Genomic DNA, 21,865 nt, shown 5'->3' on the forward strand with positions numbered 1-21,865 from the left:
GAACCATAACTCCATCTTGACTAATTACAGAGTTATTGCCCTTTGTTACTTTTCCATTGCTTTTTTTTGTCCGGAGCATAACTTGAAGACTAATGGTTGGAATTCAATATAACTTCATACAATGGTCAAGCACATTGAGAGGAAGTGCAGTGCACAAGAACCATAACTCCATCTTGACAAATTACAGAGTTATTGCCCTTTGTTACTTTTCTTTGTCCAGAGCATAACTTGAAAACTACTGTTTGGAATTCAATACAACTTCATACAGTTGTCAAGGACATTAAAAGGAAGTGCAGTGCATAAGAGCCATAACTCCATTTCGACAAAATACAGAGTTACTGCCCTTTGATACTTTTCCTTGTCTGGAGCATAACTTTAAACGTACTGGTTGAAATTCAAAACAACTTCATACAATGGTCAAGCACAATAAGAGGAAGTGCAGTGCACAAGAACTATAACTCCATCTTCAGTATTTATAGAGTTATTGCCCTTTGTTCCTTTTCTTTGTCTTTCTGGACTTATTACAGAGTAATTCAATAAAACTTCATCAATGGCCAACCACATTGAAAGGAAATGCAATATACAAGAACCACAACTATCTTTAATTGCCCACAACCATAACTCTATATTTCAATTCTTTTAAAAGATATTCTGTTACTAGTAACATCCTCATTTCCGAAGCAGTATTGTGGGGGTATTAATCACATTTATTGATAGTTCTAGTTTGCTTTGGCCTATTGACACCAAACTTGGTGTATGGATAGGTTATATCAAGAGGCAGCTTGGGATTGCTACCCAGGTGTCTGTGATCAAGGTCAAGGTCACTGTTACTAAAAATAGAAATTCAGTTTCCGCTCAATAACTTGAGATTGCTTTGGCCTATTGACACCAAACTTGGTGTATGGATAGGTCATATCAAGAGGCAGCTTGGGATTGCTACCCAGGTGTCTGTGATCAAGGTCAAGGTCACTGTTACTAAAAATAGAAATTCAGTTTCTGCTCAATAACTTGAGTTTGCTTTGGCCTATTGACACCAAACTTGATGAATGGGTAGCTTATATCAAGAGGCAGCTTGGGATTGCTACCCAGGTGTCTGTGATCAAGGTTAATGCATTTAGTTTTCATGTTATAACTTGAGTTTGCTTTGACCTTTTGACACCGAACTTGCTGAGTGGCAGCTTTGGATTGCCACTTATATATCTGGGAGCAAGGTCAAGGTAATTTGCTTACAATAGAATTTTCAATATCTACTTATTAACTTCAGAGCACTTTGACCTATTGATTGCTGTCACATCAAAACTTGGTCGTTGAAAACCTGGTTTTCGTCGCATTGCGGCGCTTCTTGTATCTGATTTTAGTCGCTGTTTTGTTATCATTTCAAATTCAATTGCTTGCAAGTCAGTCTTTTAAGTTAATCTTAAGCTGCACATCAAGCCATTCATTTGAAGGTTTGTTGTTTTTTAACTGGAAACTTATTTTGTCAGCAAGTGTTGGATATACCTCCCTTTAAAATGGACCTTTTTCATGAGGTTATTAATAACCTATCAGAATACAAATATCTGATATTATTTTTTCTTAAAAATTCTTATTCAGTCTTTATGGAGAGGGTACTACAAACGAAAGACTATCAAAAGTAGGAGGCTGACGTTGCTACGGAAACGTGTCCAGGAGACGGCTGCCTCGGTTACAGAGGAGAAGAAGCTTGGTAACAGAACATCATCGGCACTTGACTTCCTCCTCCGATATAAATTGTTATCTCAAGTGATGGACGCTCTCCAGCATTTAGGTATATCTATCTTACTGTAGTGTCTTACCTAAAAAATAGAGGCCTATCGATTAAAGGTCTTTTCCCACTTGACAAAAGTGTTAGAAATTCCCAATTTTAGTTGTTCAAAATACAATATGATCTGGTGGTTTATTCTGTAAAAGCTATTACTATTCAACTAATTGAGCAAGTTTAATCTGTTTAAGAAGCTTTTCTTGGAGTTCATTAAATTTATTCATTGAAACAAAACAAACTTAAAGAGAATTTTTTGCTGAAGAAAAAGTCAGTTCTTAAATCAAATTTACAAAATTTGTAAAATATTCAGAACAAAATTACATTACATTTGTTTACAATGTTTAGTTTTGCATATTTCTAACCTTTCTTTTGCATATTGAAATATGACCTTGACACCTGTGTCACCTTATTCTTCAAGGTCAAAGTTCAGGATGTGGCTAATTTTTGACATCATCTGGTTCTTTTCCATCCAGATAATAATGTTGTTATACGATGTTATTCTATCATTCTGCAGATGTGGCAAGTCGTTTATCATGGATATGTTGTGAGCGTATGGTTGAGGCTATACCCGTGTTGTATAGACTAGTAGAGAGCTGTAACAGAAGTCTGCCTCATATGGATATTATAAAGTGCACGATCAGCATTCTTACAAATCTCGCCAAGGTAATTTATACCTTCTTTTTGTTAAAGGGACTACACTGAGGTTTTTTGACATTACGGGACTGGAAATGATTTTCTGAGATTAGTGCGCCATTTGATGTAGATCTGAACCAATAACTTGTGTGCAAATTTTCAGATCATTACCTGACCTGGTTTTTCCAAAAGTATCATTCTTATTGTGCAAAAGGACCCAAAATGAAAAGTGTTGCATCTCAAATCGGGCTAAGAATTGCAATAACTATTGATTTTCAATTTATTTCTGTACTATCATTTGCAGATTTTAAGTAGATCCTAAGTACTTAATCTTTGTAAAAAAAAAATCAATTTCTTTGTTTTCACAATAGCTCATTATTCAAACATGTTAAAAGTTATCAATCTGAAACTTGGTACACTTACATTTTGACATGTGCAGTTTCTAGGCAAGAGGCATAATTCTGAAAGCTATATTTTTGGGGTTCTGCCTCTTTAAACTTAAATTTTTTCAAAAATGGTTATTTTAACAGAGGAGCATTTAGGGTATTAATGTGGTGCTCTTGTCTTTATATTTTAACAGCCATGTATATAGTTTAAGTTTTTCACAATTATTAGAGTGTTATAGAAAGGAAGTTATTCACTTAGTCAATTAAAAATAATGATTGTGATAATATTTACAGTATGAAAAGACGCGGGGAGCAGTGTACGAGGCAGAGAAAGGTGTTGACATACTTGTGAACTTGATGCAGATCTACAGAGAGAAACCGCCTGTCTTTAACAAAATCTGTACCCTCCTTGGTATTCTAGCCCTGGACACGCCTTGTAAAACAGTATGTTAATTATTACATGTACATGTATACAGTACTGATAATTGATTTGAAATATATTATTTAAAAAAAAAAATGCTTGTATTTGATAACATAATCTTCAGAATGCATATTCTTAAAGGTGTGTGATTAATGAAAAAATATGTGCAGTTAAACTGATGTTTAAGACCACCTGTGAATAAAGATCACCTTGTAAATAAAGGCCACTCATCGCCAACCCTTAATTGATTGAATAGAACTGGACAACCTCCAAATAAAGACCACTTGTCTATAGAGACCATGTTCAGTCTCTTCATGGATGACCTTTGTTCTCAGGTTTGACTATATTTTTTAAAAAGAAGTCTGTGGTGGCCTTCCATCCCATGGATTGTGGGGTATGAGTCCAACTCGGGTCACAACCATGTTTTTTCATATGAAAGTTATAAGAAAAGTGAAATCAACTGACTTTTCAGAAAGTTCTTGATTACATTAATTTTAGGTTGGGAAATATCAGGTCTTACAACTATATAATAAACTACCTATTAAGAAAAAGTTGGTGATTTTTGTGTATAATATCTGTATATAAAAACCAGAAAACAATTTGTGAGGTTTGTGTGTGAGTGTTTGTGTATTTTTAATCAAAACACAGCATAACCAGATGAAATTGTACATGTATTTAATAGATTATACATTGATGTGATACAATATATTTGGCTCTTCATTTTATTTTATGAACTCATTTTTTATTATCAGAGCATCCTTGCGGACAAGAAGCTTGTGGAGAAACTAACAAGTATACAGTCTCTTACTGCACGTAAACACAAACTGGAGGAGAACCAAAGAGTAACACGTGCACGAATGAACGCTAGCTCGCTCAACGCTACATTTTTAATCAGTGCCCCGGTGAAGAAACATAAAATCAATCCAGACTGGGCCCTTCATAAGGACAAGATGAATGACATTGAAAACCCGCTTAAAGCGATTAACTTTGTTCTGGGAAATCTTGGAATTAAACCAAACACAAGATGAGCAGTGCTGGTGCTTTTTATTACAGGTTTAGCAATAAAATGCTCAGTTTAATCAGCAAGACCCGCACCGTATATTAGTCATTATTTAAAACTTAGGTCATCAAATTTTCTTACTTCCACAACACATAGATCTGTAGATTTACTCCTTGACTGTTGTTTACATATGGGGAAAATAATCACAGTCTGAAGGGTAAAATATCTGTGTTTAGGAATTGTTTGGGTTTTTCTATTTTATATATGTTTATTTGAAGTTCTTTAGAAGTAGCTTATAGACTGACTTCAAATCAATTTTTGTATAATTAATTTAAAATTTATAGGAAAGACTTTTGAATGGACTCCTAAGCAAAACCTATAGATAAGTGCTGTAAGCTGAATAATAATTTACTGTCTGGATAGCTGGCACACTAATTTTCTAAAACAAAAATCAACTTTTAGTAATTAATCTAATAAATTTGTTGTGAATATAATGTGAATTTTTGGCTTGGTTGAGAAACCATGTCATTGGACTAAAATCATTTGTTATTCTGGCATGGTATTTATATACAGTAAAGAAAATAGTTTGTGAATAACTTAAGAAATTTCCTGCCAACTCATATGTTTGTAATAAAAAAAGCACTTTGATGTTATGAATGAAATTAATGAATGTACATGTTTTTTCATTCAGGTAAAATATTTTTTAATCTGCAATGTTTTTTAAAAATTGTATGTAGATTTTTATTACTTCTTTAGTCAAAGTTTGATAAAACAGGACTGAATGTTGTGTCAATGTTTTCTCTCTTCTTGTGTTTCTTTTCTCGCCTATCACTTTCATTGTTTACTTTTTTATCTATTTTAGATTGTAAGTATCTTTTTTAATGTAATCATGCTAGATGGAAATAAATTGTTCGTATTTACGGTAAGTGACAAGATGTTTTATAGGAAAGACTTTTGAATGAAAATGAAAAGAAAAAAAATAATAGAAATACCAGATAGAAATTTCAGGTCTTAAAAACTGAAAAATAGCAAGATAGAATGTTTATTGTTTTTATTTTCATTTCATTTACCTATTAAGGTAAATGTAACCATTTATAAATACAAGTGATAAGTATAGACCTGTGTCACGAGTATACAGTCGGGTTGGACAACCTGAACATTTGTGCAGGGTGACCAGACTCGGCTTTATACCGACCAACACTTCAGCAGAATTACCTATAGCTTGTACTCCTAACTGTCTCCATACTAGCTTGTGTACTCTACCTTCTTTAAACACTTGTAGCTTTAAATACGTTCCTATACTCTGCATCTATATCTTCTGTCGTATCAATCACACTACTATAAGAATGTTTAATTTTTAAATTGTATTGACACATGTCTTTACCATTGTATTCTGTAATACTGTTATTCAAAATTAACTTTTATATGGAACTTAAAAAATAAAATTGATAAATACTATTGAATGCTCCGTTTTTACTTGTATGTTTTTTGTTGAGATAGTAAAATTTGCTTTACACTTTAAAAATTGTAACCAATTAACTTCCAGCATTTTCCTTCACCATATGAAGTTCCAACAGAAATCATTAATTGTATCCAATCTTATAACTAGAACCTAGATTTCATTTCCAGAGTTCAAAATATATATATCGAACGCATACCAAGCCCCATATGGCCTTGTTTTTATTTTCAAAGTTCAAATATAAAAAAAATGGTGGTAAGAAATGAAGAGGTCATTTTACATTGTTTAGTAGGATACTGACTCTATTGGACTCTTAAATATAAACAGCTTTTAAACTTATATCAGACTCACCTACCTCCTTGTCCAATATAGGTGTGTTGTCATTGTATTGAACAAACAATTGATATTTAAACGTTGTATAAAAATGTCAAATGTGAATTTCTTGTGCTGTATGTGGACCTATCGGTTTACACTTTCCCACAACATCCTGTAGTGCAAAAACTATCTTTAAAGCCTTTCTTTAAGGCCAGTCCTATTTTTGAGTTTTTATTGTATTAAATGCTCTGAAATTGCAGCCGAGTTTAATTGCTTTTATAAAAGATAAATGGCAAACATTTCTGATAAGTGTCGGAAAATTAGCGATATGCAACCCTTATCGGTACATTGTCGGAAAATTAGCGGTATGCAACCCTAACTTTAATCAGTAGTTATGTCCCTTCATTTCAATACTCTTCTTTTGGGAGATAGATAATTTTAACAAAACGTAAACAATAACCTGACAACGTAAATGTCAAACTCGATAATTTGTTTTCTCTCATAGAAAATGTCTTTAATTTACATCAATAAAACGTTTATTGGAAAAGATATTGAAAACAAGTTCCTCCAAGCATGTGAAAAGGGCGATATTTCTTCCGTTAACAAAATTTTACGCCTAAAGGTGTCTCCCAACACAAGAGATGACTTGGGAAGAAGTGCATTGTCAAAAGCAAGCGCAGGTAAGTTTTTAAAGTTTGAGTTATTGTATTATATTCAGTCATAAGGATCTGTTACCTCTTCGCAAAATATTACTAGTTATAAAGATTGTTGACAGGTTATATGGCCCTATATATACGGTTGTTTGTAAATATAACCCGAGCCGCTAGGCGAGGGTTATATTGCAAACAGCCGTTTATATACGGTCATATAACCTATCAACAATCTTTATAACGAATTTATAATACAGCAAACATCATTTTTTAGAGAAAAAAAGTAAGATATCTTCATGAATCGACAACAGCCTAGTCCAACTTATTAGACTTGTCAAAGAGACACCGAGATAATTTTGGACGGGCGCTGTCTTTTTGGCACTCCTGTGTATTTATGTTTCTATTTTGCAGTTTCAGGCGTTTTTGGTGGGGTTTTTTGGAGGGTGGATACATGAATGTGGATAAGTTTTTTCTGTTTCTTTACATTTTTCTGCTTGCTTGCCGAACCTTGTATTGATAATCATTATCTGTTTGTTACGGTTCGGTATACATGTATACAATATGATAAACAAGGTGAACAAGGAAAGGCGGCGTTCAATGAACGCAAACCCCACACGACCCAGGAACATGAACCATTGGCAAGGAGCCCAGGAGGATCCTAAATTAAAACGGGAGAGGGCGCAAGAGAGAGCACGGGCAGGCTTATCACTAAAATGTACTTGAGAAGGAAATCAAAGAAAATTAATAAATGAATGATTAATAGGACCACTAAGTTAACGAGCACAGGGGAAGGGGATAGGAAATTCGGGGGAGGGGGCGAAATAAAACTAGGGGCAAAGGGAGAAACTTACCATAGACGAGAAAACAACAAGGGACACAAACAAAAGTGTCACCAAAACAGTATGAAACAACAAGACATACACCTTATACATTTATAAGTCTCTTAATCTGTTCATTTGAAAATTCTGATCTTCTCAATGACCTTTTTTTTAATATCCTCTACTTAAAATTTATTTCAATTAAAATATGTGACCCTTCCTTAATAGTTAGTTACACAGCATATGGCTGGATCACAATAAAATTCCTTTTTAGTAAATTAATAAAGTACGTCAAGAAGACATTTAACTTTATCAATAGGTTTAATTTGGTATTATATATCGGCAATCGGTGAAAAAGAGCTCTTGAAATATTATTTGTACAAATACTGAATAATTTGAAGTGTATTTCAAATAGTTTCCTTCAATATTTCTTTTACGTTCTTAATTATCATATAAATATGCATGTATAAATGAAGTCAGTATTTTATCCGAGAGTGACATTTGGCAGTCATTAGCAGTAAACAAGAAGGCAAACCACCAATTGATAAATGTTGAGTATATGGATTAAAATATTTAAAAAATATTAAACGACAGTACTTGTACAGAGCCTATTTGCGACCATTGCATTTTAGGTTAAATACAATGATACTTTTCAATAGTATTTGATAATGCACATATTTATTAAAAAATTATGAATAGATTTATTTCCCCCGATATTTCGTTTAATTTAATCTTCATGCGTAACCCACACTTACCTGCTAGACACACTGGTAGCTACTACCAGCTTTCACGGAATCGATTTTTTACGATGACGTCATAACATGTCCGCCTAAGATATAGTAGACAGTACAAATTTGAAATAAATCGCATGTATGCGTTAAGACAGGTACAATCTACTATTTTTTCTAGGAGAAGTTTGTACTAAAATTTATATTCTATTGATCTTTAGAGGTAATTGAAGTTACTTTCAGGTTTAAGCAGTAAAAATCAGTCCAAACTATCGATAGTGTTACCGGTAGATTTTCCGTGCGTAAAAATGACAGTTAAAATTAGGCGTAACGGTTTGACAGTAAGAAAAAAAAGTCTGTAAAATGGGTCAAACCGTTCACGCCAAATTAATTAGGCTAGACAACAGCCGTGTATATAAAACTATATAAACGTCACGATTATCCAATGAAAAGCGACGTTACAAACGTGCAGTATTATAAGGTTAATTATACTGCAATATTCCGGTGACAGTGACTCCAGAGGTGACAGTGACTCCAGAGTGGTCACACGTCAAAATTTTGCTGATTTTTACTAGTTTTTTTCACCACGTGATTTTCGCTAAAATCTGAAGTAGTTTAATTCTTAGAATGGTTTTGAATTTACGACTTTTTAAGTATCAATATTTACATGAGCTTTTTAATCAAAATCTATAATCTTATATTTTTATCTGTTATAGAAGTCTCTGATATTTAGAATTTTAAGTATTTTTCACAAGATTATGTTTCTTAACCTCATTTAAATCATAGGTGTTCTGCACGTTGATTTGTCGCTACCCACCACCCCACCCGCTCTACAAGCCTCCTACCTCTCAAAACCATGTAAACTGCAGTATTTTTCATTTGAAACATGTTTTAATATTTGGTATATGCTTTTAATTCAATTTCATTCATTTCCCACAAAAAATGATACATATGTATTTATAGTAAATATATATGTATCTTTTTTTTATTTAGTGGGTTGGGGTAGTGAATAATCAACGCGCCGAACACCTATGATTTAAATGTTATTTATTGTTATTTTTGGTAGATGTACAGTACCGTTTTTGCTAAGTTGGTTATAAAACACAGAAGAGATTGCTTTAATATAATACGACATCGATCGGTATAACTGGTTGTGTTGTAATATTTTTCATATGAACACTGTTACATTGGAGGGTTGAACGATATTTAGAACTTGTACAAAATGGATACCTTGGATTACGAAATAATCCATGTCATATCCGTTGGTATATTTTAAACACTTTCACCGCTAAATAATTATTTTATATGGACTTCTTTCAGTTAAACCATTCATCAAATTTAGGGAAGATTTCAAAATATGTACAGAAAAAAAATGAACAGTGTAGATCATAATTAGATCCGTGCCTGTTGATTGCCCTATACGGGTCGCACCAGTAGATTCTGTAGCCGCTAGCAGACTAAGAAAGATATTTATATAGCGTACTACGTAGTATATATACAATTATATTGGTGTCTGTCTTCGCCCAACCGCTTTTCCAAATGATCAAAAACGACATCATGTGATAGTCCTTGTTAACACTAGTAGAGTGGTAACAAAGCTATACCCAGGGTCACCAACATTTAAAGACACGCTGCTTCTATGTGTAGGACACTACAAACTGTGATTCCGTTTATTGCAGGGGGACATGCAGAAGTTGTCAGAATGTTACTTGAAGCCGGGGCCGATGCAAATGTCAAACAATCCGGTCTAGTCACACCCTTACATTTGGCCGCCAAAGGTATTTATTGTTTTTTAGAATTTCTTTATTCTACATGTTTTTCAAATGTCACATTTTACCTTTATTTCTTCGTCATGAAATATTTGTGTTGAAAAAAATCACAAAAATATACAAATATCTTGTTATCTTCTACTGTACGGCTATATCAGGACAGATGCTTGTGATTTTTCACAAAGATTTGCCATATATCTTATGTGTTTGAATGTTTCAAAAATTAAAGGATGTGCTTAATCGCTGTAATGTTCATTCGTGCTCAATCTCTAACAAATGAATCCATTTCAGGAAAGCATTTAGAAGTTTGTAAACATCTTATTTTGAATGGTGCTAAATTTGACGCAACAACTAGTTCTGGATTAACTCCTATTGACTTTGTCACGCATGAATCAGAGTTATGGAACCTGATTAATGACGCTGCACGGGGAGATATGCCTGAACTTGAAGAAATTCCAGACGTACCGGAAATTCCAGATTATGCTTTGCCGGAAGGGGCCGCACCAAAGAAAGGCAAAAAGGGAAAGAAAGGCAAAAAAGGCGGAAAGAAAGGTAAAGGTGGAAAAAAGAAAGGCGGGAAAAAGAAAGGAGGGAAGAAGAAAAAGAAGAAATAATTAAGTTGCTGTTATTTGTTTGTTACATTGTGTAGTACTTTTATAAATTTACTCTGTAATGGATGGCAAGCAATGATAAAAGAACAACGCATGAGCCAGTTGACCCACGTTATCACAAATAAGGAGACAAACACGTTTGACATTTAATTATATCCATATAATTATGCGATTGTTAACATGATACAAAGTGACCCAATGAAAGATCGTTAGCAACCATTCTAAATCAAAGGTGCTAGTTCTAAAATCTTGTTATTTATCTTTATTCATGCAATATAATGCATGTGTACATATAACAAAAATCATATTTTTTTTTTGACTAGATTATTTTTTTTTTAATTTTAATTTTAATAAATCAATATTATATTGCATGAATAACAAGATTAAACATATTTTAGGTCAAGTCAATGCGACTAGCACCTTTGTTTTAAATGCGATAAGCTTAAAATTGGTAAGACAGATAACTAATTTTTTTTTCTTAATTCATTTTCCATGCTATATGATTTAATACTTCTTTTTACTAAAAATCCTTTTGCTTTGGACTTTTCTAATTCTATTTTAAAGAAGCATCATGGGGAGGTCACACGGATTGGGAGGAAAAATGATATTGAAAACACTGTATTACGTTATATGTTGTTATTATTTTCTCAGAGCATTTATTTACATTAATTGTAATATGAAGATACTAATTTAAAGTATTATATTGATATGCTATTATAATGCACTATCGAATACAAAATGTATAAGATTAATAATATTTCTGTAATAAACACAGGAGAAACCAATTTGGTAATTTTATTCCTGAAAAATCCTGTTTAAGCAATTTCATTAATGGCATATGCAACAAAATAAAATCAAAGAAAATATCTGTGATGCGTCCTTCAGTTCAATAAGAAAACGAAATATTCCATCGCAATGTCAGCAGCCGCGGTTATGAACTTTCATTTTTTCCAGAAAGCCTGTGCCGAAGAGAAAAAAAATGTTGTCCGGTTAAACATGACAGTTTTCTAAAACTCAAACCTAATAAATGGTATCAAGTTATGCCTAATTATTTTTTTCTAAAATGGATAAAGGGAAAAATTTATGTTATTTCTATAATCTTATCATCGATTATCAAAAGAGTTATAACATAGACTTTCTCTATTATTTAACACACGTGAACAATAAACGTATACTTCTAATTTGAAATATGAAAATTAGCCTGCCTGATTCGGAAGTGAGCTTTTAAAAATGCCCTATTATTACCACATGTATTACAGTGTATTATTATCAACTTTTTAACGGGTCTGTGCTTGGTCACACATGGACACCATTTACATAAAGGTCATGTGGTGACAGTCCAGCTTTCCTGGTTGAGGAAGATCTCTGATGCCGATATGCATTATTTCAAACACAATAGCCATCGATCGATCTTCCTTTAATAGTAAGCTTCCTAGGGCAAAACAAGAAGACAGAAGACACACATGATCCTGGGAGGATTCGAACATATATATAGTACTTAACGGAAATATAATATAGTAAACGTGGACAAATGATTGGACGTCAGCAACGTTATTTACTCGGCCATGGAGGTCCCACGAATGCCGCAATATAACTGGATTGCATATTGATTCCCATAAAACCGCGCAGTCTGATCAGGATCCATGTTGTTCGCTATCAGTTTCTCTACTTGTAATAGGGTTGGTAAGCGAACAGCATGGATCCTGATCAGACTGCGCGTGGTCTGGGTCCATGCTGGTCGCAAACGCATTATGTTGGTTTTGTCATGACGCGGTTTGTTCTTGTAAAGACAAAACAGAGGGTAAATGATACAGGAGAACATTCATGTACAATTATAACCACAACCAGTAAATTAAAAATAAGTTTATCAATATAAAATATCTTTACCCTCATTTAACTAAGAGTTATAAGATTAAAAGGTAGAATGAATGAATTTTAGGAGAAAATGTGTGTACCTTCTTTTCTGACAACTCCGTATTGGCTGTACTTTGATATCTGCTGGCGGCAACTGCAATGTTCTAGCTGCTTTCTCCGCGTCATTCGTCGTGTTATCTAAGATTTGACATCAAGGAATGATAAGCGGGTGATGCTGTTTCTCCACAACCTGAAATATGGAAATATTTCTTAAAAAAGATACATTGTATATGGTTCCTTGTCTAAGGCACAATTGATGATGAATATTATTTTGACTATGGCGACGATGGCAATGGTGATGGTGACAACGACATAATTATAGACAGTGCGCAACGATGAAGTATATGGGTTGATCATAATGATAGGGGATTTGCTATTCAGCAACAGCGTCACTGCGACATAGGTTAAAGTCGTAAAGCGAAATCCAAGTACAATTTTTACATGAGGAAGACCTCACTTATCCTTTCGTGCATTGTTCAGCTACAACAACAACACAAGTTAAGTTTAGCGTTTTGGTCATATGGCTGCTTTTCGTTGTTATCGATGGGGGAAAAGCTCTGAAGCTCATCTATGAATAAAATGATGCTGATGGCAAAGAAAGAGAAGATCGATGGTTTTCAAAGAAAAAATCAGTGCGTATTCAGTGGATATTACTCATTGAATCTCCGTTTTCATTTTTCCGACATATCCCTCATTTACAAGATAATTATACATGTAAAATTAATTATTAAAATCTCTGTAAAACATCAGGGAAGACTCAGGGAAGACTACATATAGCTCCAGCATTAACAATTTATAAATATTTTTCCTGCTCTTACCCTACGGAGGAAAAGATTTAAATTTAAAAGACAACTGCCCCAACTTTTTTTCGTCCTGAGAGTTTGTCCTTTCTGTTTACAGCTTGACGTTTTTTTTCCTCCCAAAATCTTCGTGGCCTTAATTTATTGTTCTAATTCATTCCCCGACACAGGAATAAAGATCGAAGTTCGAAAGACAGCTGGAATATTCCGAAAATTATTTTTATATTCTTTACTCAGCCTTAACCAGTACGTCTCTTTGATTTTGGCATCTGAAATGATAAATAAACGAATATTATAAATATCAGTTTTAAATTAAAATGTTGGTATCAAATATCCAATTCATTGATTAATAAATAGACATGCATGTGATTTAATAAGTGAAGAATTACTTGCAACACTAAATAAAGATATAAGAAATCATAGGCATATCCTCAATTGCCAATTTTCACAATTGAATAACTACAATTATATATCCTCCTTTACATAAATTTATACTACTAATATTAAGTTACAATGTATTGGGAAAATGTGACTTGTTAAAGGGCAATTTAATAGCAAGAAAAAGGGATTGTGATGAAACTTGATCATATAAAGATGAAATAAAGATACGACATGTAAAAAAGATGCTAATATGCAGAAAACAGCAGTAACAACAAAATTTACTTTGGGATAAAATTTCTGAATAACAATACAAATTATCATAACAACCGGATCAAGATAAGGACCAATAGAAATCATTGAATCAACTTTAAAATTTTATATCTTGCAGTGCAATAATAGAACAATTCATTGACATACTAGCTAGTTTGCCATTTCAAGTCCACTTTCAAGTTTTAAAAGAAAGAATAAATGTATAAAAACAATGAAGATTTTTAAAATATAAATTTTCGCCCAGCTGAAATTGGGGAAAGAAGGCTCTTTTGGAGGTACAGAATATTGTGGCAAAGCCAGCTTATATGCAGATGTTGTCTGGTGGTTCCTTTTGTGCTGGGTTTAACAGGTTTTTTTATTTAGGAACATGCGAAAATGCAACGCTTGATTTATGCGCATTGAAAATAACTTACAATTGTTAACATGACTTTGGTTAAGACAACAGCACAGACCCGGCAATGAATGTATGGCTTCTAAGTGACTTAAATTAGCGGCTAAGTCGACATCGTCAGACGGGCAATACATTGTAAACAGTATTAAATTGTCATCTCATCTCATTATTCGATTATCAAATCCCATCTGTGAAAATGAAATAAAGGATAATGTTACGATATAAAATTATAACAATTATAAGCATCAGCTATTAAACAGTATTTCATCAGGTTTATTTCTCGAGAGCATGAAACAAAATGAAAGCACTTGGCATTTCTTTTAATTTTAAAGCATTTACAAGTACATGTAGCGTATTACATATAACTCCAAAAATATCTTTAAAAAATGAAATGTCATTTAGATAGGATATATAATTGCAAATTAAATGAATAAATGCTTAAAAAATAAAACACACAAAAAAACCCCACAAAAAAACCCATAAAAATGGTATGTGAAATATATAGAAAGTCAGTTATATTGGACCAGTTAAATTGGTAAGTGATTTGGTCATGCATAGATTTGTGTAGAACGGCATTCTTTTCCAGGTAGCGAATTATATTGAGTACGAAATGTAAGTTAATATTTTTTATCAGTTTTATTATTTCGAAAATATGATATACATATACTACATTTGAGAGGCAGATATAGTTTAATGATAATATATCGAAAATCAAAATAATAAATATAGTAAAAATAAATCAAATTGACAATCGCGTTTAGCGAGACTGTCATTTACGAGATTTCATCGCCATGATGGATTTGTAATAATGATTTTGGTGTAATTAGCTCGTTATTGGATTTGTAACATGTGATTCATCTGTTAAACATTGATATTGTCTTACATGCAGAAATGAGTTGGGGAATAGATTTATGGGTAAGTATTATCAAGGTCCATATCACTCTCAAATATTGTAAAAATGTTATATTTACTTCAGAAATTGACGAACCGGAAACAGGAAGAGATGTCAAATTTCTAAAACAGTTCCCTAGTTCCCCCATAGACATACAGTAAAGCATGCCCATGGCATTGTATGTTCTTTTTATAACAGGGCTATGCAAACCAGTCTGTATCTCAGATTTTGCATATATGGTTCATCTTTCTTTTATAAGTTTGAGTATCTTAAATTCTGTGGAGTTGACATAAATAAATATTGCGGGCCCGAAATATTGCTGTTGAACAACTTATTATTAATTATCATTTATGCATTAAAATCAATCTATTCATAAAGACTGATTTCGAAAAAAAAATTGTAGCAGTTAGGCAGGAGCATTTGCTAAGAAACGCTGTTAAATGCACAACTGAATCTTGGTCAGCTTGACATGCTTAACCTGAAACTACAGTAACTTGGGGTACTCCACACTTTTAAATTCTATTGGCATGGTTGGTTATATTAAACAGGGATAAAATTGTACTCTGAGTTGTAATCATTGTTTACAATTAAACAAATATTTTTTTATTAATTACAGTAATTGTCACGCAATTTACAGACAAAAGTCAGTGACTTAATATAAAAGTGAATCTTTGTTTGATCAGCGGAGTGCAGTCAAATGTCTTTGTCTCTGAACTTCTGACTAGAAGCAATGACAGCTTTGACTTTTGTTTCAGAATTGTTTTCATTTTTACTCACCTGAGCACAATGTCTTCAAGATTTGAAATTGATGATATGTTTTGACCAAATTTCAGAGGAATGGATCTTGAGTGTCCCTCTATGAAAGTTATGTAAATTATTCTAGTTTGATGCAAAAATTGGTCACAGGAGCTTTTAAAGATGAAAACTTCCAAACTTTTCTCTTAGAAAATATATTGCCTAGAGCAATTTGGATATTTGGCATACATATCATCTTCCATTAAAGTTTAACTTAATCAATCATTCCCCTGTCCCAGGGTGAGAACCCATAGAAACAGTTCCGTAGTTCTACTGACTGAGCTATCAGACCGCTTACATATCTTTCTCCCCTAAATAGTGAACAGTTCTTAACCATGACATACTCCTTGCTATATTAAATTTTATCTTAGACTTGCTGAGGGTAACAGAGCAATCAGCAATGTGAATTAAACTCTGAACTGGCCTCCGTTGGGCACCAAATGTTACAGGGTTTGAAAACTGTGCAGCCTCAACTGAACTTGAATCAAACTTTCTGCATGCATGATGAGATTTCAACATTAACTGGCACACATGATCACCATATGTAAAAAGGTCCAAAGGTCATAGTCATAGAATGATAGAACTTTAAAGGGAATTAAACTGAGTACTTTGCTCATATTTTCTCAAATGTAGTTTAGTGTTATGTACAATTCATAACTTTCACAACATCATGAATAATAAAATTTGTAAAAGAATTTGGTTCATATGGTCATTATAAGACATTGTGTACCATGCTAGACCCAGGATCTTAGGTCAAGGTCACTGCAAGAAGTTGATTTTATTACTGTTGTCATAATAATTATAGTCTTTAAGTGCAGTTCATGCATAAATTTCTAGCTATAAGTTCACAATATGAGTTATGACTCATGAATGCAAAATGCGTGTCAATAGGTCATAGGTCAGGGTTACAGTGGGAGATTTCACTGTTGTAATACTCAAATTAGTTAATTTAGTATACTCTTTAAAGCAGTTTTGTAACTTAAACATATATGATTGGATTTCAACAATCATTGCTTTACATAACCAGCATTAGTAGGGGTCTGTTTAGTGCAAGGTGGATGCCTTAACCTTTTCCCTTATAGAAGCGAGAATCGCCGTCTTTTACCATTCCCTGATAGAAGCGAGAATCGACGGCTTTATCGATTACCGCATGTAAGCGAGAATCGCCGACATGCATGATCTCAATAGAAGCGACTTTCGCAGACTTCAATATTTACCTGTCCAAAAATCAACAATTTTCCCGGAAAATAGACGTGTAAATTGTGTTATCGTAAAGATCAACATTTCATGAGGGGATTCCGTGCATAAAATTATGGTGTTACTATTTAAAGTTTTTGTATAATTAGCGACCAACCAGGTGAGGGGTTTTCCTTACGTCACGCAGTTAATGAGTGCGCGGGTCAATGAAATAAATATAGAACGTATCGTAAGACAGGAACAAAAGTGTCTAAAAATAGCATCTAATGAATAAATAGTATTTATATGATCACGGGTCGTTCACGTGCCAGGCATGGTATAATGGATTTGATGTTTGTTTTGGTTTATGATAGCCGACATGTGTATATACACGGATTAATTAACGTCCTGACTAGGGGTATCTCTCTGGCCCCTGCAATAAAATATTTCCGGTAGCAGCGGCGATTTTTTTAAGAAAATGACCGACAAAGAAATGTTTAATAGTTTAAATTCTTTCATGTGCGCTATTGTTTTCATAACAGACACAGCATGGGGCCGTGTATTATACGACATGATAAAATCATATCCCATATATCATCTTTGATGTCGCAACATGAAAATGCCTAAAAGGCCGTGGAACTCGAGGATGTCTTTCCTTTATCATCATTTGATCTAAATTAGATCGATAAATGATAAAATTTAATTAAATTAATAATTCATGAAGAAAATATATGACCATGACAGCAGAAATTCTGAAATATTTCATTCAACAGTTATATACATGTATTACAGAAATGACAGTTACTATTATGAAATAAATTATAAAAAAAACCTGATAAAATAAATAAAAAAAAAAAAAAGTGAGATTTCTTTTTACTGGTATAAAAAAAGGTAAAAAAAGAACTTGTTGTTATTTATTTCACTAAAAATGAGTGCTGCATAAACCAAAAAAATTAATAATAAATTAGCCATATTTCCCTAATGAGAGAAAAATTATAGATTCTACATCATTTTATTGTTTATAACTACTGTAATTATACTGTTATAAAGCCCACAAATATAAAATTTATACCACTGGAAAGATAATTCAAATCTCTACAAATCTTACATTGACATATATATTGTCAAACTTGTAATTAAACCATTTCACATTAGTTAAAACACATAAGTAGCCTAATTTATCTGAAACAATGGAGAAAAAAACACCATCAAGTATATAGTTTATTACTTTATAACTCATGTAGACATATTTGTATAAACCCAAAAAATATGATATTTATACCATTGGAAAGGTATTTCAATTCTCTACAAACTTTTTATTGATACAAAAATTGTCAAAACACAACTTAATACTTTATTTTCCAGTTAAAGTATATAGGTATCTAATTTGACCAATTTTTACCTATAATTTATAATACCCTATATGGAGATAGTGTGTGACTCCTTATCAGTAGGATATTGATTAATGATTATCTATCTGGCTACTGTATTATGGGGTGTAAAGCAGTAAATTAAGGGGGCTGTATCAGGGAAAAGGTTAATAGCAAATGTAAATGTCTCAGCATGGGCTTGACCTTAGTGCATTTCAAATAAATAACTTAATTAGTGTGATTACTTTAATCATTTTCATTCATATTTGGTTCAAATTCAATAATACATGATAGCAATGCCTTAGAACACTTTGAACAAGATATTTATTATGTTTACAATATTAATAGATTGCTGTTAAAATCTGTTGCATTTTGAGCCTGTATATTAAAATACCATTGATGACCCTTGGCCAAATCGGTTGTTTTCTTTTGCCTCAGATAAGAAACCCCTGATATTTACCAACTGCTGGGTCATGAGTGTCATTTGGATACAGGTCTAGTTTTCAGCTGTTTTGATTGGTAATTTGTTTCCATAAATTTGCTATGACCAACTAAAGACTATAAAATTGGTCCCAAACCCCAACCTACTTTAGTCTTTGAAGTTCGGCATAGATAAATATGTTGTTGTTAATTCTTTTACTAAATTGTGTTTACAATCTCAAGTTGTCAATACTTTCCATTTTGATAATTGAATTTAATAATTGTATAAAAGTATATATTCATGATAAGACAGTTTAATCTAAACCACGAGCAAGAATGCACTTTGAGATGATTATCTAAATTTTGAAATTTGCAGATTTATATTTAAGAAATTTTACCTGTAATAATTTCACCAGGAAAGTCACCTGCAGATCAGATAAATATACATGTAGATGCCAGTCAATCCATGCATCTCTATATTACCTGGATTCCCGTCTCATATCCATTCTTTCCATTCTTTGAAAAACATATTTAATCAAGAACTTTCTAAAAGATTTAAAGTATATATATCATTTCATCAAGAATTTTCCAAATGTCCTGCACCTGTTTTCACCATTTGAAAATATTTGTTTACATAAACTTATGCTGAACATTACAATTTAATTTTAGCAATGAACAGTAAATTGTATTTTATGAAATTTAGTTAAATATTTCTAACCTTTCATTGTTTAGCCTGACTTTAACATCTTCAACTGATATTTATTATAACATACATGGTTTGATATTAATCACTATTAAAACATGTTAGTGATTTTTGTAGTATTACAAAAAGACACAGGACGAACAATTTTTGTTGTTGACATTTTCGAGCGTTTGTTGACATTTATAAGAAAGAAAAGTCTTATTATATAAAAATATCAACAACAAGCAGGTAAAAAACATGTACAATTCACAGCTTACCTGAAAATGCACTTACAGATAATAATCACTTTTTACAAAAAAATGATAGTATAAATTATCCTTGATGCATGGTTCGCCTCAATTTGACATGCGTTTTGTTCATTACACCTGGGGTCACTAATGTAAGCAAAGCTGTCCTACTGTATACATTGATCATGCATTGATTAAGGCCCTTAGGCCCAAATTTCATCAATTAATTTTAGTGATTTCCGGGTGTTTACTGTTCACTTCCACCATATTTGAAAGGTGAAGAAAAATATTTGTTTGGAAAGTTTTAGTGAAAAAAAAATGGCTATTTTGTGCTAATTTTATTCTTTAATTGACTGTTAATTGTTGATCTCTTTATGGAGCTTGTGATTATTTTATGTTGTGTGAAGAAATAAAGTAAAATAAACTTAATGTTTGAAGAACATTTCATACAAATAATGTGCTTTCATTGACAAGGAAATGTGTTACTTAAATCTGACATTTTAGGTTTTAAAAAAACAACAGAAAATCTGTCGGAGCTATTTTCTAGTGTTTGTTAGTTTCCTGCCATTTTACTTTTATGCATAATTTTCTGCATTGTGAAAATTTACTTTGGAGACCTGGATATTACATGAGACAGAAGAAAACAACAACAACAACATAAAGCAAAAAGTTGATTTTTGTGTGCTTTCATTCAATTTTTGGATTTTTAGTGAGATCAACATATTTCAGTATCTTAATCTGTTTTATAGTTAAATATATTCATCTATAAAAAGATATACAATTAATTTAACTTTCATAATTTTGAAAAATAATAGGAATTAAATTATACTCACGTTTTATATAGAGGCCATTTCTCTTGTTAGTCTGGGACATCTATTGTTTCCTCTGGTATTTATTTGCAAATTTTTGACCTTTCAATGTTTACATTTTGGACTGTTGACACCACATCATTCAACATTGCTAAGTAATGGGCTTATGTGGCTATCTCATAGTATGTTTATTAATGTAATTTGGAATTTAGCAATTGACTTATCTAACTGCTTCAAGATTACCTTTTAAGAGATAAATTCGTCAAACATTATGAGTAAATATAAGGTCACTGACAAGTACACAGTCGTAGGGGAGAGTGGAGAACCGAAACTCACAAAAAAATATCGTAGAAAATCTTCAACGGGAAGAGGCGACCTGCATCCCAAGAGTCGGAGTTTAAGTTTAGGATCTTTAAATGCTCCACAGCTAACAGTTGTGGAGATTACGGAGCCACTTCGATCCCCAAAATTACCGCTAGGCAAGCGATCAAGCATGGAAATAGATTACTTGCAGTTTCATCATCTCGCAGCGAAGGGCAATCCGCTTGTGTATGATAATATGTATGGATATAAGGTGGGTTCTTTAGAAGTTGCAAATTTGCCTTGTTTGGATTTACTTGTGTTTGTTTAACTTTTGATATTTTATGTGGAAGATCAGACAGCCTGTTCATTGTCTAATGGCTTTTAATGTCAGCAAAATCACAATTTTTACCAGATTATGTGCATGTATTTGTATTAAAATTCTTCATGTGGAAGAGGTTTTCTAGGTTTTCATAGAAAACAAAATTTGGTGCACAGACATGTATTAAAAAAAGGATGCGTTTTATAGAATTATTAATTAAATGATTTTTTTTTTCAAATTTCAAATACAATTTAACAAAAATCAATTTCTAAAGTGTGATTCAATAGGTTTGACAGAATGTAACTCTGGACTAAAGTACCCCTTGTGTTTTTACATTTCAGATATTTAACTTGAAATGTATTTACTGAAATTACTCATAAATTATCTGATTTTGCCCTGAAACTATCGAATTTCAACCACAAAAGTCAATTTTAATGTTTCACTGGCCAGAAAAAGCTAGGTTTAGAATAACATTGTAAGGTAGATATGAGAAATCAAATGCAGGTTTTGTAACCAATTAAAGTT

General features: G+C 32.5%; 3 protein-coding genes and 1 long non-coding RNA gene across 9 annotated transcripts in view; 3 read left to right on the top strand and 1 right to left on the bottom strand.

Moving 5' to 3' along the window:
• The window catches only part of LOC132725934 (abnormal spindle-like microcephaly-associated protein homolog), a 33,293-nt gene extending 27,610 nt beyond the window's left edge, over positions 1–5,683 (top strand). Inside the window, exons 20-23 of the mRNA XM_060711151.1 lie at positions 1,594–1,786; positions 2,295–2,443; positions 3,094–3,243; positions 3,973–5,683. Coding sequence (XP_060567134.1) covers positions 1,594–1,786; positions 2,295–2,443; positions 3,094–3,243; positions 3,973–4,248 — 768 coding nt within the window. The 3' untranslated portion in view covers positions 4,249–5,683. The remainder of the gene's footprint in view (positions 1–1,593; positions 1,787–2,294; positions 2,444–3,093; positions 3,244–3,972) is intronic.
• A 723-nt stretch (positions 5,684–6,406) lies between these two features.
• On the top strand, positions 6,407–10,654 carry LOC132725931 (ankyrin repeat domain-containing protein 54-like). Its single transcript, XM_060711146.1, has 3 exons — positions 6,407–6,674; positions 9,870–9,968; positions 10,251–10,654. The coding sequence occupies exons 1-3, from the start codon at positions 6,503–6,505 to the stop codon at positions 10,571–10,573; spliced, it is 594 nt and encodes a 197-aa protein (XP_060567129.1). The 5' UTR covers positions 6,407–6,502; the 3' UTR covers positions 10,574–10,654.
• Positions 10,655–11,606: 952 nt separating this feature from the next.
• LOC132725937 (uncharacterized) lies at positions 11,607–14,986 on the bottom strand. Its single transcript, XR_009625127.1, has 3 exons — positions 14,349–14,986; positions 13,303–13,553; positions 11,607–12,674 (listed from the first exon to the last, which is right to left on the bottom strand). It is a non-coding gene; the product is annotated as an uncharacterized LOC132725937 (long non-coding RNA).
• A 97-nt stretch (positions 14,987–15,083) lies between these two features.
• Positions 15,084–21,865, top strand: part of LOC132725935 (cdc42-interacting protein 4 homolog) — a 64,874-nt gene continuing 58,092 nt past the window's right edge. The window contains exon 1 of one of the 6 annotated variants that reach the window (XM_060711158.1): positions 15,084–15,241. In XM_060711158.1, the coding sequence (XP_060567141.1) occupies positions 15,218–15,241 (24 nt within the window). In that variant the 5' untranslated portion in view covers positions 15,084–15,217. Of the gene's footprint in view, positions 15,242–20,866; positions 21,293–21,865 lie in introns of those variants that run through there. The other 5 variants (XM_060711153.1, XM_060711155.1, XM_060711156.1 and 2 more) reach the window with 5 other exon arrangements.

Source organism: Ruditapes philippinarum, unplaced genomic scaffold, assembly GCF_026571515.1.
Source record: "Ruditapes philippinarum isolate M1 unplaced genomic scaffold, ASM2657151v2 ctg326_1_1_1_1, whole genome shotgun sequence".
NCBI classification, from domain to species: Eukaryota; Metazoa; Mollusca; class Bivalvia; order Venerida; family Veneridae; genus Ruditapes; species Ruditapes philippinarum.